At 39.8% G+C, this 15887-nt stretch overlaps 1 protein-coding gene across 7 annotated transcripts in view; it reads left to right on the top strand.

Annotated features, from left to right (window-relative positions):
• ATXN7 (ataxin 7) overlaps positions 1 to 15887 on the top strand; it is a 151847-nt gene extending 135960 nt beyond the window's left edge. For 6 of the 7 annotated variants that reach the window (XM_084840475.1, XM_084840471.1, XM_084840470.1 and 3 more), the window contains 8 exons: positions 601 to 853; positions 2097 to 2356; positions 3165 to 3247; positions 4869 to 5134; positions 6401 to 6599; positions 6993 to 7114; positions 8488 to 9439; positions 10616 to 15887. In XM_084840475.1, the coding sequence (XP_084696601.1) occupies positions 601 to 853; positions 2097 to 2356; positions 3165 to 3247; positions 4869 to 5134; positions 6401 to 6599; positions 6993 to 7114; positions 8488 to 9439; positions 10616 to 10633 (2153 nt within the window). In that variant the 3' untranslated portion in view covers positions 10634 to 15887. Of the gene's footprint in view, positions 1 to 600; positions 854 to 2096; positions 2357 to 3164; positions 3248 to 4868; positions 5135 to 6400; positions 6600 to 6992; positions 7115 to 8487; positions 9532 to 10615 lie in introns of those variants that run through there. The other variant, XM_084840474.1, reaches the window with a different exon arrangement.

The raw sequence follows: 15887 nt of genomic DNA, 5'->3' as shown, positions 1-15887 counted from the left end.
TAATAAATAAATTATTTAAACACCGAATGCAGTACAATAGCATTCCTATGCAACACACATAATAGAAAACATCAATAAAATAATCTATTATGGTTTCAGTTATAAAGACGGACTGAGAGGTTATATAAATTAAAATGCCTGGGTAAAAAGATATTTCTTAACCTGGGGCCCAAAAGATTGTAAATTATGTGCTAAGCATACCTCTTTAGGGAGGTAATTCCAAAACAGAGGAAGCCTTCTCCACTGTACGTACGCTTACACGGTGCACGTCCGATAAAGACAGCACTTGCACCGCTATGGGCTAGTGTGGGCAGAGGTCTTTTATGTAACATTGTCACAGCAGTGTACAAAGTTAAAACAATACCAATAATAACCAAGCAGTAAACAACAAAACAAACAGTAATACAGCAGCAACACATAAAAACAGCAAAGCCAGTGCAGAAAGCAAACATATGGCAGCAATCGATCAAGAAGCCAAAGTTTTGTGAAGGAGAAGTTTTTCCCTGTGTGCAGTGCAGCCAGAGAAGTTTCAGCTTGCTTGATGGAAACTATTTCCGTGTTCTCAGTAGTCACTAACACACACCTGTTTTCTCCTTCCAGAAAGAAGACACAGCTCCTCCGGCAAGCCACCTTTAACCCCTCCTTCTTCTTCAGTATTCTCCCTCTTTTCATCTCTGTCTTCAAAAAGCAAAGGTAGCAGCGGAGGGAGCAGTCGCTCATCCAGTGGTGGGGGAACTAGTGCATCATCGTCATCCAGTTCCAAGTTGTTGAAATCACCCAAAGACAAGCTGCCAATCAGTGGAAACAATAGGCCAATGCATCTGGTACATAGCAAAGGTCCCCATGACAAAATGTGAGTATACCCCTTTAAAAAAAACCTAAAAGTTTAGCACTGCCACAAACATTATCTCTTTAAATTTGTGTCTGTTTCTGAAAGTGGTATTTTGTTTTGGTCTATGACTATTTCCCAGAAATTGACTAGGATCCGGAGCAGATATAATGTGAGTCTCTCCCCTGTGGCCACACCCCATTCCTTTTCTCATCAATATCAGTAGTATAGTGGTACGTACATACACATTGGAGTTAATGCTAACAATGGTTAGATTAAACCAGGGGATGAACGTTGGTTTGCAAATCATGATTAAAAGTAACAATGGTTAACATTAAACTTAGTACAGATATGGAGCACTGCACCATGGTTTATGCTGAGAAAGGAAAGAAAGTGAATTCACAGGGTACATAATAAGAGAAAGGGGGGAGAGTTTGTGAGCCCACAGGATGCTCCCCAAAATGTAGGTCTGCAGTAGTGTAGGACAGTGGTCTTTCAGCTGCTGGGTGCAACTCAATGTGAGAGATGCCACATCAGCAACATTACCACCACACATTTTTGTTTTCCTTTTTGAAGAGGGGAGGAATGATAAAGAGAAGGAGAAAAACCAATCCAGAGAGAGAGAAGAAAATGTGTTTATATGGCAAAAAACTGTAAAGTTTGTCATAAGTTGGAAATTGGGATTTTAAGTGGGGACTGCGTCTAAAAGGCTGAAGATTATAGAATAGAAGAGCAACCCATGAATATGTGTATTGTATGTAGTAGAAATCATGGAGAGATGTAGCATTTATGTTAATATTTCTTTAATGCCGAATGCTTTTCAGGAGGTAGAGTAAAGGTGAACAGCTAAACCTGATGTATTGTGTACTTTGGAAAGGTACAAACCTGATCTAAACCTGATGTATTATATATTGTATTTGATCTAAACCTGATCAAATACAGTATATACATTTTATAAAAGAGAGATAAGCAAGTCAAAACCTGTTATTTAGGCTTCGGTTTTGAATTGAAGATCACAGAATATTTTGAACTAATTGAACCCTGTATGAGGGAACTATGATGTATGGTCATAGTGTACTATTTAGTAAAATGCCCCAGTACCCCACACACCTAGGGTGTCTAGAATAGAGACAAATGTAAATGATTTTGTTCGATGAAATGGACAGGTCATTTGGGATTAAATGTAGGTTCACTATAAAATAGAGTCTAGAATGCCATTACTGTTTGGCTATTATGTATGGTTTTCCCTTATATTTCCTTCTCACAGCATGACTCCATCTGTCAAAGTGGAAAAAATACATCCAAAGATAGATGGTGCATTATTGAAACCTGCTGTTGGTCCAACCTGTTCTACTACTGTGAGCTCCTCAATAAAGACTGGCCTTAATCCCTCAATACCAAAGCCACCCTTGCCTTCCCCTGGACAGATACTGAATGGTAAAGGTCTTCTTTCTGTGCCTCCATATTTGGAAAAGAAACAAGACGAGAGTACAAATAATAGGAAATTTTTACACAAAAGATTGTCAGGTAATTTTTAGAATTTGTGTTTATGTAGAACGCTAATAATAATAAAAATGCCAATGACATTTTTATAATATATTTTGAAAAATTAAGGTAAAATTGCATGTTTGAAATTACTGAGATAATGTATGAGAAGGACCACAAATACTAGGAATGCTATATAAATGCTAAATATTATAATCTGTTATTAGCTGGGATCCTTTAGTCATAATGATGTGGCATAAATTAAAAGTACTTAAGTGCTGGTTAATGGTGAAGACTTTCACTGTTTCCTTTAGAAAAATACTACTGATTTGAATTATAATTCATTTTTTAAAATCCTGAATCCATTGGTATGAAATCATTTTCGGCCCTCCAGATATTTTGGCCTACAACTCCCATCATCCATCACTATTGGATATGCTGGCTAGGGCTGATGGGAGTTGTAGGCAAAAACATCTGGAGCACCACAAGTTATCCACCTCGGCATACATTCTTTAAAGTGGGGGTAGGCAACTTGTGACCCTCCAGATGTTTTGGCCTCGCCAGCATATCCAGTGATGAGAGATAATGGGAGTTGTTGCCTAAAACATCTGGAGGGCCACAAGTTGCCCACCTCTAATGTATGCCGATTGAGACTTTCCATGTGATTTCTGTCTCATAGGTTCTACAACAGGCCTAGGCTAAAAAAAAAATCTGAAGGCAGTAATATGTTGCACACTTCCAAATCTGAAATATGAACACGATCTTGGGTTTAGTTATGCATTGAAGTGAATAAATTAGGCTTCTGAACAGACCATATATTATAATAAGGGTTTTTTTTTTCATTTAACAGAGAGAGAATTTGATCCTGATATCTACTGTGGCGTCATTGACATAGAAACTAAGAAACCCTGTACTCGGTCTTTGACATGCAAGGTAGGATGCCTTCCTAATGTGTTAAGTTTTCTGAATATCAGGACAGAAAAGTCAAGAGTAATTTAGGAAACTCAACTCACAAAAGCAACTTAGAAAACTCTGCTAGTAAAGAGGTCAGGTCCAGACTGTAATGGGCAAGGCACTTCAAAGTTTTCATCAGAATGTATTCAAACAATACAGGCATTTCTATAGGGATGCTTATCAGAATTCCAGGATTCCAGATACAACCCAACAAGCTCTCTCCCTTACCCATCACAATTTTTTCCTTTTTAAAAGATTGGGGGCACCCAAAAGATTTGGCAAAATAGTTCTGCTTACATTAGGCTTTTTTGACAAATCCACAGGAAATTCTGATAAGAAAATTCAGATACTGGGATTTCTATTATAAAATAAAACATATGAAATTATAACCATCTTAAGCAATCCCAGTCCAAAAATAAATTTGAGAAATTTATTCTTGGCATTTCCACAATCCCCTTACCAGGTTGCATCCATCCTTTCTTTTCTTATTATCTTAGATAATTTGCAACTTTGAACCTGTGACTGGAATTGAATTGAGTACTTTGGGCATATACCAGTGTAACATAGGGTATTTATAGCAATTCAGTGCAGAATAATTGTTTGCAATCTACTCTCTTTCATTGTGCATAACTGCTGTATTTTCAGCAGAGGGAGTACCAGCTAATATAATATAATTAGCAAATGACATCTCTGTGTCTAAGGGGGTATAAATGATGATTAATGAACAGTGCCATTTCAATATTTACATTGGTCAAGTTCTATATTTAAAAATTTCATAAACACTGCAGGAATTGGGTACATGATCATATGTTAATGCTTGAACAGTCTTGTACTACATATAATTAGTACCATATATACTGAATTTGATTTATGAGATGAGAAGCTCTGTTGTGATAAATTGAGTTTAATGCCCACTTTTAATATCTTTATGTCAGATGCAAACATAGAATATGCAATTGGCAGGTATCTTTAGGAGTTTAGCATGTGTCATGTGTCACTACAGGCCAGTTCATGTATTTATGTAAATTGAGACCTGGTAATCTGTCGTGGAGCAGTGAAATGAAATCTTCTTTCTTCCCCCCTTTTTTTTGCCTCTCCATATCCCTCGTATTCTTCCTTCACTCCAAACCTGGCCTCTGAGGATTAGACAGAGACTCCTCCTGGCCAGATCTCCCTACCACCATCTGTTCTCCTAACGCTACCTCCTTTAGCACTGACTACTAACCTCAGTGTGATCTAGAGGACTTTATAAATTGATAGTACCCTATGAAGCTACATGCCTGGATCTTCTCATAAGACATTGAAGCCTTCACTAAGTGGGAAATACAGATTTGGTTACACTATGGAGGACTCTCTCTCTCTCTCTCTCTCTGCTGCTCTTTTGTTCCTAATCCACAACACCAAATAAATAATTATATCTCATGTGTTTTGTTTTCTTAAAAGCAAAAAAGGATACACTCTGGGCTTTGAGAAAATTCCTCATTAGTAGATTGTCTGGATAATTATAATTTTCTATGAGGGCTTGTTTGATATATATTGCATGATTAATTTCCACAAGTCCTCTGCAACCTGGAGTGATGTATTGTCTTTTAATTTGCAGACACATTCCCTAACTCAACGGAGAGCTGTACAGGGTCGGAGGAAGCGTTTTGATTTATTACTAGCTGAGCACAAAAGCAAAACCAGGGAAAAAGAATTACTCCGCCATTTGGATCATCATCAGCAGATGCCCCCTCTCAGGGAACCACATCCCTCACCTTCAAGAACTTCCCAGGAGCTGCACCAAAATTCTCATGGAGTTATTCCTACAGAATCAAAGCCTTTAGTACCTAATAAACCCAAACCTCACACCCCCAGTCTTCCAAGGTAAGTAGAATCTGAACATCAACTGGGTGTGTCTGGTAATCTTTTGATGAGCAAACTCAAGAAATTAGTGGCATTTTGCATCATGCCAGGCACATACTTGCTTATCTGGTCCACCTGCTCCATTTTTGTCAGTCAAGCAACAATGCATCTCCCATTTAAGGTACTTTCAGCCTCACTATCTGCACTGGCCCATACTGCAGTCTGATATTTGAATTAGAATTTTCATTCAGCAAACGAAGTGCTTTACAGCTTTTATCATCATGATTTCAGTCTCCCCAACACTGATGATAGTATAATATGCTTCAGTTGTTGCACTACCACAAGCACTTGATAGACCGAAATCAGTTCTGCTTATTAAATTTAGCACAATAACAAGTTAATGAAGATGAATGATCACACCACCTAGATGTTTTCATGGTAATGGTGCAGCCCAGGTCATTGTGACCTGTTTTACAACTGCGAAGCTTGAAGACGTTTATAGACATTTATAGCACATGCTGAGGGATGTAAAGGCCAAGTAATTGTGTGGGGGGGGGGGGGATGCCAGATGCCACTCTGTGTAGCCTGTTCTGAATTGGGGACCAGGAGTGACCATGTGCCTCTCAAGAAGAGGTGAGAACCGTGTACATTTTTGCATTTCACCTCCCTTAGGATTTTTTAAACAAATCAACACATCGTGTAAGCATACACACACACACACTTCCTCCAAGGAGATCGTGGCAACATACATGGTCTCTTTCCACTACACACACACACACCGGTCAGGCAGGTTAGGCTGAGAGTGAGCGACTGGGCCAGGTTCGTCCACTGAGCTTCATAGCTGGATGGGGATGTGAACCTGGGTGTCTCAGTCCTAGTCAGTCACTCAGACTACTATCTCAGTGCTGGTTCTCAGTTCGTCACAGTGCTTAATGCCTTTGACTGCTAGAAAAGTTAGAAAGGAGTGAGACAGGATGATTCTCTCTATATACTCCGCTCTGCCCTTATTTATGATATATTTGCCTTGATAGACTACTTGTCTAAAATCCATTAGGGAAATACTTATTGCTTATTTCTGACTTGGCTGTTGGATTGGTCTGCCAACTCACTGGGCCATTTCCTATGAGTTTCATTTTGCCAGATATACAACCTTCGTATAATAATTGCTTTGTTTATAAGTTTGCTATGAAATGTTTATGTATAAAAATGCATCTAATACTATTTTTAAGCAAAGTTATAACTTTGTCCTGAATATTTTATGTATTCACTTATTCCTCCTTCATGAAGGCCTCCAGGCTGTCCGGCCCAACACAGTGGGAATGCCCCTAGTGAGTCTTCATCAGTCCATGAATCTCCACATGCTCCCCTGCCCGCAGCTGAGCCAGCATCTCGGTTATCCAGTGACGAGGGAGAATGTGATGAAAAAGAAGAGCCTGTTGAAAAACTGGATTGTCTTTATTCAGATCATCATCCTCAACCAACTGCTGTATGTTCGAAGTTACACTTTCTTAGAGAGAGGCTGTTTTATGTTTCACATTTGTGAATTAGCAGCAGTTTTCTAATGCTGCTGAATACTGAGTACTGGGTTTGGTCATGGTTGCTGTAGTAGGCATTAAATGATTGTGAGACACACTGTGCTGTTTTGAGGATCCAACAATATGATGAGAAAGAATCTGAAAGCCTTCATTAAGTACTAGTATTCTAATGGGAAATAAGATTTCCAGACAGCAGGCAGGCTGTACTGGTATAGAGACATATGTAACACATTCACAGGAATGAATGCTTATGACTTTTTTCCATGTGATCTTTTATTGCAACTGTTATGTCCATCTTTCCAGTTCGGAAAATTGCTAAAATTAATATTTCCCCCTCCCTTCAGTTTTGCACATTTGGTAGTCGACAAATTGGAAGAGGTTACTATGTGTTCGATAAACGATGGAACCATATCCGATGTGCACTTAATGTCATGGTGGACAAGCATCTTAACTCACAGATGTGGAAGTGAGTAGAAACTGAACAGACTGTAATATACCTCATTATTAAGTGTTTTTGTTTTCACAAAAGATAAAGGAGCAAAATACCTTTTTCTTCTGCAGTTAATTAAGGAGGGTGTCTAAACATTATTATCAGTTTCTAAATTAATGGAAGTGATCCATGATTTCCTGTACACATCTGGTATTATGATTGTGCAAGTCTTCATCCCATCCAAAGCACCAGCTGGAGCTCCACACAGCACTATGGCCAGGGACCAGCCTCACATGCACAGCAAAGTGGCCGTGACTGAAACAGCACCTCCACCCGCTGCCTCAGTCAGGGCTGCTTCACCCACGCCATGTTTCCCCCTATGGAGGAAGGCTCAGCATGGGGGAAGCTGACCCAACTGAGGTGGTGGCTGGAGGAGCACTCCACCCACCTCCTTGGCCAGCTCCAGTTTGCCTGCTCTCCGTCTTCCCCAGTGTGAGAAGGTGCACAATGCTCATCAACCCCATGGGCGTGGCATGTGGCACACAAGCAGACTTGGCCGGGGCTGGGAGGAGCAGCTCCTCCCAGTGCCAAACAGGTCTCCCCCCCACATCTGTGATTGGATATAATAGCTGAGATTCCAATGCACATCGCTCATCCAAGGAGGTCTCTGTGAGCTAGATGAGAAACCTCTATGGTCCAGATTAGGGCTGCAGGCTGGAGGTTTCCCCATCTCTATTCTAAATCCAGGAAACATGCCATGCACACAACACATAGCAAACAGAATAGGCTTTGATCTCCAGCATGAATGGAACACACTTCGCGTTCCTCAAACTTCAGTACTTGGACTTTTTAGCAAGAAAGTTGGCTCCCTGAAGAGTGCAAACCTATGGCTCGATTGGAGTCTACCCAGAGAAGAGCCTTCAGTGTCGTGGCCCCCTTCCTATGAAATTCCCTGCCTCTGGAGGTCAGGCAGGCGTCAACACTATATTGTTTTTGGCACCTCCTGAAAACAGCTCTTTTCCAGGAAGCCTTCCTTGCTTGACCAGCCATGGTTTTATTGGTACTCTGTTTTTGAGAAGAACAATTTTAATATAATGTTTTATTCTTTTAACTTTTTATCTTTTATGTCTTGTTGTTCACTGTTCTGGAATCTGTTTAGATATGGAGCAGTATACAAATGTTGTAAGTAGCATAATAAATAAATAAACAAACTGTAGTTAAGCTAGGTGGGTTCCTCAGGTGGTCCTATCTTCATGATACCCATTTGCATAGGGCTTCATACAAAGGGTGTGTGTGTGTATGTAAATGCAGACCTTATCAGTCTGTTTCAATTAAAATAATCTCACATTTTAAAGTTGGCAAAATAGAATTATCTGCAAATCATGCTACCTGGTTTTTCTGCCCTCTAGGAAAATTCCTCCAGCAACGAGCAACACTGCATCCGTACGTGCTCCACACCGGACAAATTCCACACCTGTGCCACAGTTCGGCACCAGCCCAACAGGTTTCCTTTTACCCACCACAGCTATGTCCTCGCCAGTGCTCGTGTCTCCTTCCTGTTTATCTCTTAGTGGTAAATCGGTACCATCCCATGGGACTACGCTAAATGCCAACCCTGCTAGTTTTGGTGCAGCAGAACCTGCCTGCAGTATGCAATCAAGACAAGTGTCTACATCCCCTTCAACACCTCCAGTGCTTTCCTCAGTACCTTCACCTCTGTCCAGCAAACCTCAGAAATTAAAATCCAGCAAGTCTTTTAAGCCTAAGGAACCTTCCGCTAGCAGCGCCAACTGTAACAGTACCAGTAGCAACAGCAGTAGCGGCAGCTCAGGAAAGAAGCGTAAAAACAGTTCCGCGCTGCCAGCACCTTCTTCTCATTCCACAGAGTCCTTTAGGAAAAACTGTGTGGTTAACTCTGGAAACTCTGGGGCTTCATATCACTCACCTGTGATGTCTTCACCCCACAGTGTTGGCCTCAATTGCATGACTAGTAAAGCTAACTCAGTTAGCCTCAAACATGACCAATCAGGGAGGGGCCCTCCAACTGGGAGCCCTGCAGAATCGATAAAAAGAATGAGTGTAATGGTGAATAGTGGCGATTCCACTCTCTCGTTGGGGCCGTTCATTCACCAGTCTAGCGAACTGACTGTAAACTCGCACAGCGGGTTTTCGCATTCGCATCCTTCCCTAGATAAATTCATAGGAAAGAAAAGAAAGTGCTCGCCTGGTTCAAGCAGCATAAACAGCAGCAGCAAAGCAAACAAGGTTGCCAAATTGCCGCCGGTGAACAACATTCACACAAAACATACCGGTGCAATCCCAGGGACGCAAGGACTGATGAACAATTCTATCCTTCATCAGGTATGAAATCTTACTTGGGCCAAATTTATATGCAGTTTAATAGCTGTGACAAATGCTTGTTCTTGGCACAACTTGTATTTGTATATTGGAGATACCCTTTGTCTTGCCTGAAAAGTAGATGCTTGATATCTTGGTTATATATTTTATGTGTGGTTTACTTTAAACTTTTTTTAATCAATGTTTCTTTCACAATGAATGCAGTTACATTTAATAAATTCACTGGTTTTAAAACCATCATTCCATTCCATCTGTTGGAACTGTTTGAATTGTTCAAGGGATTGCATGGATTCCTTGCGTTAGGAAGTGGTGCGGTTCACCAGGAATCATCTGCATATCCTGCAGAGCTTTCCTCTTGTCAGCTACAGAAAGGCAAAGATTCTTGTGTGTTTTTGGATTTTTCCATCTCACAACCAGCAACAGATATCCCATGGGGCTTTGAATTGCAAGCTGTTTAGAAGTGGTTAACTATGCTATTGAAATCAACTCTGGTGCATAACTTTGTGCTAATGTCATGGATTTCAGTGAGATTCAAGTCTGCTTGCCCCCTTCTAAGCTTTGTCATTAGTGAGTCATCTTATTACCTTTTAGAAACTGCTGCACAAGCCAAGAAAGGTGTTGTTGTTACTACTACTGGGCATCTTGGGTCTCATAGTTCATTATTTCCCAAGCAGAATATCAGTTCAGCAACCAGAAGCAGTCTGCCCGCTAGTGAGTGAATACGTTAGTGATTGTGGGTTTGACACTGGTAATCCACAGTGAAGTAAGTGGAGGATAACTTCTGGCCCAGGGGATAGGATTGGCCAGTGGAACGAACTCATATTCTGTTGATCTGTAAGCTTATTAAAAGTTAAGAAGCCATTCTGTAATTTTCAACCCTTTTGACAACTGTATTTTCCTTTGGCTCACAAAAGGGGGTCAAGTAGATTATTTCTGGCTGCTGTTGCAACAAAAAGCCCTGTACAAAAATAGTCTTAACAAATCTAGTGATGATCAAATGGGAAAAACATTTCAAAGGTTCGCTAGATGTTTGGCTGTAACTTGCTGGATTTTGCCAAAGCATGTTTTTGGTATCCCAAACTGCATAATTTGGTATAGCTTTACCACTTGAACCACTTCTTATTTATTTATTTATTTATCCTTCTCCCCCCCCCCTTTCTTTCCTCATTTGTCTAAAAGCCAAAGGCTCGTCCCTAACAGTTGACAGTACCATGGTAGAACTGGATTGTTTTCACTACAAGCGAAAAAAATCTCCATCTGGAAATTCTGGACTCCAAGATGCCTTTTTGAGTTCTCCCATCTTCCCACAGTCCTCAGGTGTGGAAATCTACTGGACTGTCACACAATCAAGGAGTTTCCCTGAAGCCATGTCTGTAGCAGTGAAGCTTGGAAATGGACACTGGATTGCTGTTCAGCCACAGGATTGTTCCTATCAGTGTTACCAGTGGTCTGGACTGCTTGCTACAAATCCCTGTGAGATATTACTTACAGGAGTACATCCTTTTGCCACTATTTGATCTAGATTGGTTGGGCAAAGCAATGTTTGGGAAAGAACATTACTGTGGACTTGTTTTTCTTTCCTTCTGATGGTGTCATAGGCATAACTAACGGCCACTTTGGCACTGTCCAGTGGAAACCCCTGAACAAGGGGGCACAATGTGTTAGGCACAATAAAAAAGATGCCCTCAAGAAGGGAATATGGCTTTAGTGTTTTATAGCAATGTTCCTTGATTGGAATGCAAAGATAGCACAATTTAGAAAAAAAGTCTACATTTTGCCCAGCGTTGTGCAAGTAATTTGGGATAAGAAGCTGTCAGGAGTTCTAACAAAACAAACACATATGTTTGTGGCCAGCATGCAAAAAGTAAAAAGCCTCTTTAAATAGTGAAGATCACACGGTACAGAACAATTTTATGGGCATTATCCACCAAGAACAGCTGCTTAATATCCTTCATTCATTGCAGTGGAGCTTGTGTAGGGTTCCTGTACAAAGCCCATTGAAATGAGTAGAGGTTGCACAGTGGCATTGTTTGGGGGAGGGCTATGCCTGCTCAATTTTGAATAAAATTGCTTTGATTTTAAAAATATATATAAACCCACAAAAACCCAGATGCAAAACTCTCGCATTCAAAATGGTGAATGACCTCTAAAACAATTCCCAAAGAATATATTTCTTGACCTATACTGTATGCCATAAGCCTTTGTTGTTTTGGGGAGGTGGGTGGGTAAAACAGAAAATGCCAATCTAAGTTGGTTGTACCATCCAACTTTTGGGGAAAAAACATGATCCAGCCCTATAAAACTGAATCGCAAGCATTTGAAGCACTGAATTCTTAGTGCTATTTTTCTTGAGAGACTTTCTAGTAGGTTGATGCAACCAAATTATTCACGCAACCAAATTATCACCCTGTTTTCTAAAGTCCATATTCAGATTTTCTATTGACTGCATTAAGTGCCGGTTCAAATCCTGAGCTCAGTGTTCAATGTATCCCTTCAGTTGCCATCCTGTGAGCAAAGGGGGAGTATTTAAAACATGTCATCCAGTCCCAAATGGTCATTTTATTTCCATGATAAAAAATATATATTTTTTGGAAAATAGAATCCTCAGAAGGGCTTTAATATTATCATTTGATCTGGTTGTTTGTAGCAGTAGTGAATCTTGAAATAAAAACAAACAGTATAAACCCAAACCATAGCACATAATCCACAGGGAGCTTTCCTTTTGCAAGTCTATAAAAATGCACTTCCTGTCCATTTTAATGGAGTGTGTGTTGGATTGTGGATTCAGGCAGCCATTTCTTTTCCAATGAGAACTTACTTTTACAATCATCACTTAAGGCTGGGTTGTCTGAGGGTGACCACTAGCTGGACTTGGTTTCAGCATGCTAGATTTTAACAGCTTCTCAAAGGGGCATCTGTATAATCATTGCACCTTGGAACCCCATCAAATCACCTAGTTCAGTTTCATTCCTACTGCTTGATAACATGGCCAAAAAGTTAACACTCATTGACCTGGTTTGCACAATCAAAATAAGTGGTGGCTTATTTAAATTGCAGCACATGCGAGGCACATGCGAGCCACACGCAGACCATAATCACTGCCTGGGTGTGGCTTGTCGTGTTGTTGAACCTGGGTGGCATAGCTTGTTGGAGAGGGAAACAAACTTCCAATAACCCATGGGCTACTGGAGGGTTATTTCCCCCTCCAACAAGACAGGCTGACCAGGTTCAGACAGCATGACAAGCCAAGGCTGGGCAGCGATTATGGAAATTGCGCCCAATATGCAACACAAATTAAATAAGCCACGGTGGCTTATTTTGTTCGTATGAACAGGCTTATTGAGAAAGAAAACTTTCTGAATCTACCCTCCGCAGGGCTTGTGCAGGAGAAGCTCTCAGTGGAATAAATGTGCCTGTAGACTTTTGCCTTAAAGGGGCACCAGATCTTGCTGAGATTAGACAATCTGAGCCTATCTAGTTCACACAGCCCAGCTTCTCTCTCCCTCCTATGGTGGTGCATTGCACATCAGGGATTCAAAAGCCGCCGCAAGCAGCAGCAGCTGCTGGGGAGGGTGAAGGGTGTTGATTGGTTTTTACCTGTTGAGGTTTTCAAATTGACATGAAATTTGCTACTGAATTATCAAAACGCAGTGAAGCAACAAGACTCTATGCAGACAACTCTAAAGCCTTGAATTCACAAAAGATCATGTGTTGGTTTTAAGCAAAAGAAAAATACTTTGGACAGTGATGATTATGCAAATATTAAAAATGACTGCATACTGAAGGGAGGGGGAGTTTTAAACAACCCTTCAGTTTATAGAGGATACTCTAAAATGTTTTTTTTTTAAACCCTCTTAATTGGCTTATTTGGGAAGTGGGAGGGGACAACCAAAGTAATGTACCTGCTCTGCAGAGAGAAAATCGACACAGGCTCCATCCCATGTGTTGGATATTTTCAATCACAAGTGCAATTTGGTTTTGATAGATTTACCTTTGAAGGCTGACAAATTTTTCATAAGTTAAACCTTAGTGGCTTTAAGTACTCAAAAACGTCTTTGTTTTATAAATATTATGTTGCTCTAAAAGCATCAAAGCAAGTCCCAGGCTCCTTAAAAACATTCAGATCTCTGTGAAACGTTCAGCATTTTACCACTGTGTTCAATTTAAATCAGTTACAACTACAGGCCCAATTCCTACTGTGAATTTCTACATCACAAGCCATGTTGAAAGGAATGGGATGCGTCCCACAAACACAGTCATGCTCTTGCGCAAAGCCCACTCAGTGTCCAGTGGGGCTTATGTAAGAGATATTCCAGTGTGGAATTGTGTCCTGTATCTGTCTGTTATGGCTTATAATTTTAAAACTTGCCATCAATAGAACCAGAGGATGTCTTAATTTATGCCTGCCCTTAAAGTGTAGACTTGCTTAACTATTATACAAACAATATTCCATTTGGGGGGCTTAGTAATGAATGGAGTAATTGTTTTTGAAGCTTTTATTGTCTGACAACATTCTTATTGTAAATAATTAAGGAAATTTCAAATTTAATTTATCTTGCAAGATTTGCAGTGACTGGGTTATTTCTTAGAAAGATTTTGGTATTAATTTAAGAGATACAATTTTTATAGTCTTTCCAGCTTCTCATTATGACTCCTGCAGTTTTCTTAACCTAAAAAAAATTAAAATGTTGCAATGATGAACAAAGAATTATACAAAAATAATGAAACCCATACTTTTGTATCTTTATTTTGGAATTTCTTGTTCTATTATAAATATTGAAGTATCCCTATTTCAGAAGACATATTTTGTTAATTGATTGTACATATTTAAATATGTATTTTTGCACAGGTCTTTTTTTCTTATCCAGTTTTGGTACAATTGAAAATCATCTAGTATTTATTAATTAAAAAGGGGGGGAAAAGCAAATACCCTTTTTTATAATTTGAAGTGGTTCACTGCCAAGCCAATAGTTAACATGCCTAGTTTGCAGTTCTTAAGGGATTCCTCTGTTTTGGGAGTGGGGAGGGGGAGAGCTGTGTCTCTTTTTAAAGTCTTGGGAGTTGCTGGACACAAATGAAGGCTCTGACAGTGCAGGCCTGGGCCCACAGGTGCCACCCTTCCAAGTGGGGAGGCTGAGTGGCACTTGGCTGCATATTGTCGGCCTGCTCTGGTATACATAACATTGCTTACAGTTGCCTGAGTCCCAGAAGACTACATTTAGCTGTGACACACTGCTTCTTCTTTTTTTCTTTTTAGCATTTGTGAGTTATGTGCACATGTGTGTGCCTACATGTGTGTACATTTGTGTGTGTCTTTATATGGTTTAAAACTAATGGAAAAACTGAAAGTGCCTGATTTATATATCTAGATTTTAAGCTTGGACTGTTTTTTAGACAGCTTCTCCTTTAAAGACTTGAATGTTCTGTTGAAAAAAAAATTGGAGCTTGCTTTTCCCACCTACATATGACTTTCCATTAATGAGGGAAAGAGGATGCAGGGGAATAAAGCAAAAGATCAGACTGAAGCAAGTCCCCAGTTTGTAAATAATGCCAAGGGTTCTGGAGCTACTTTTCAACAAATAAATTCAAATAGCTGTTCTAATGTTATCAGTTAGATTTAAAAAAAAAACAGAATGTTGACATTATTTTGTATTATGGAAAAAATAAGTTACCTCTCAAAGCAATTTTGCAAACTACTGACACAAGCTACCGACAACCTCTGCACACAAACCTTGCTGAAATGAATGGGAGTTTTGCAAAAGCACAGCTCCCTGTTCATTCCAATGAGGACTGGATGGGAGAGGTGCTTGTGCTTGTAGTGTGGTTTCATCACATCATCTTCCGGTAAGTTGTCTTCCGGCAAGAGTTATTATTGCCAAGGATTCTTTTAGTTCTGTCTTTTGGGGAATGGGGAATTGTATGGTGAAGGGGATTGGACTTGAAAAGATGGTTCTGCTTCAGCAGAAAACCAGTTATTTTAAATGCTTTGTGCAAAATATCCTACTTTTTATGAAAGGTGATTATTATTATTATTTTTTAATGAGCACTACATAATGTCAATGAGAATGTAGGCCATGGAAGCTTCTTGCTTTTGGAGTTGAGCCTGGCTCCATTGGGGGGGGGGGGGGGAAGCAATCTCCTGTGTAAAATGTGTGAATAGTTTGATAATTTGTATACATATTCAAGAGCATCTGCTCAGAGCTGAACTTTTGTGTTGGCTGCTGTATAGTACATGGACAAATGTCATGGGATAGAAAAAAATTACTTTGGATATTTAAAAGAAGAAAATAAATATATAGTCTATTTGTTTTGTAACAAGTTTCTGTAAATAAAATAATTTATACTATTTATAAGAAAAAAGTTGTGCTTTTGCTTCATGATCAGAAAATCAGCCTGTTGAATAAGCAAGATATTTCTTAAAACAAAGGTAATAAAATGATTGGGATGTCTT

The sequence above is a fragment of the Heloderma suspectum genome, chromosome 2 (genome assembly GCF_057233095.1).
Source record: "Heloderma suspectum isolate Gila_16-S chromosome 2, 16-S_ref, whole genome shotgun sequence".
In the NCBI taxonomy this organism is placed as follows: Eukaryota; Metazoa; Chordata; class Lepidosauria; order Squamata; family Helodermatidae; genus Heloderma; species Heloderma suspectum.
The sequence above is the reverse complement of the archived record's forward strand: the minus strand, read 5'-3'. Positions and strand labels throughout refer to the sequence as shown.